The sequence below is a fragment of the Penaeus monodon genome, chromosome 31 (assembly GCF_015228065.2).
Source record: "Penaeus monodon isolate SGIC_2016 chromosome 31, NSTDA_Pmon_1, whole genome shotgun sequence".
NCBI classification, from domain to species: Eukaryota; Metazoa; Arthropoda; class Malacostraca; order Decapoda; family Penaeidae; genus Penaeus; species Penaeus monodon.
The window spans coordinates 29,958,867-29,960,119 of NC_051416.1; the positions used below are offsets into that span (position 1 = coordinate 29,958,867).

Here is a 1,253-nt window from a genome sequence, read left to right on the forward strand (position 1 = left end):
GAAGCGCCCGATCTCCACCTGCGCGTCAGGCTCGGCGAACACGACGATGGACGGGAAAGTGGCGTGCGCACCATCTTGGGCCCTCGCTTCCCCCACGCCCCCCGCTGACTCGGACGCCCGTCGCCTCTGCTTGATGCTGTCGAGAACGAGCACGTTCAGGTGGTCCTCAATGCGCGAGTTGTTCTTCGGCCCGAATTTCTTCACGACGCTGTTCTCCCGCACGCGGTCTCGCCACCGTAAGCGCCGGACGTTGCGCCGCTGCTTCAGCTTGGAGACGCTGCGACGCATCCAGACGCCCCTCGATTCCCCGGGGCTGCGCGTTCTGGCCAGCACTTAGGCGAGGATTCACAGAAATGAAATTCCTTTCAAGGTCACTGCGCGGCGGTAGCGCAAGGGGCGGAAGGAGGCCGAGGACGTGCGGAGCGAGGAAAGCTTACGTCACAAGTGTGCGTCGCTTTGGCATCCTCTCTCTCACTGACATATCAAAAGGGCAACTTTGGTAGAAAATATCTCCCTGTGATCTATGACGTCAATGATATCTACCAATCACGAGGCTGGTGACGAAGGGCGTTCTTTCTCCGTGATTAGCGGCTTTGTATACGTGATATTGGAAATACCTTGATTTGATTACTCTAAACACAACCAAATGTAATAACATGCAACGTGGAGAGCCTACCTGATCTGCATATGGAATGTCAGCATGGCATATGCCTCAAAGCATCTCTTCCTACAAATCCTTGAAAACAACAAATATCACAAGAAAGGATTATCTGAAAGGTCGCTGACTGCTCTTTCTTGGGGTTGCATAATAGTGTCTTGGTTAAACTGCACACACGGAAAAGGGATTCACCTGGATAAAGCCAATAAAAGCAACACAATTAACACATATAGCGTCAGCCAAACGACAAGATAGAAAATAATAACCTAGACGACTGACATTTCTAAAAAGGTCTCGATAAGCCTTTTCTGTCTGCGCTAACGAAACGATACTTTCATATTAAAATTCTTATATCATCCATCACAGCCAAAAAACACTGTATTTTGTTCTGAAAACATAATAACGATATAATTTTCATGCTAATTCTTCAACACCACAATATATTCACAGGGAATTAAGAACACAACACAGAAAAATCTTTTCATTACTGCACTGCCTCAATGTTAACCAAGAGACATGTTGCTATAGTCATTTAAGTTGATAAAATTTACGTATGGATAGATGAATTAATAGCTAATAAAATAAATGGGGAAGG

At 46.7% G+C, this 1,253-nt stretch overlaps 1 protein-coding gene across 1 annotated transcript in view; it reads right to left on the reverse strand.

Annotated features, from left to right (window-relative positions):
* LOC119592948 overlaps positions 1 to 1,190 on the reverse strand; it is a gene marked incomplete in the record, with an annotated part of 16,897 nt that extends 15,707 nt beyond the window's left edge. Inside the window, 3 exon segments of the mRNA XM_037941840.1 lie at positions 72 to 332; positions 677 to 681; positions 1,147 to 1,190. Coding sequence (XP_037797768.1) covers positions 72 to 332; positions 677 to 681; positions 1,147 to 1,190 — 310 coding nt within the window.
* Positions 1,191 to 1,253: the final 63 nt, after the last annotated feature.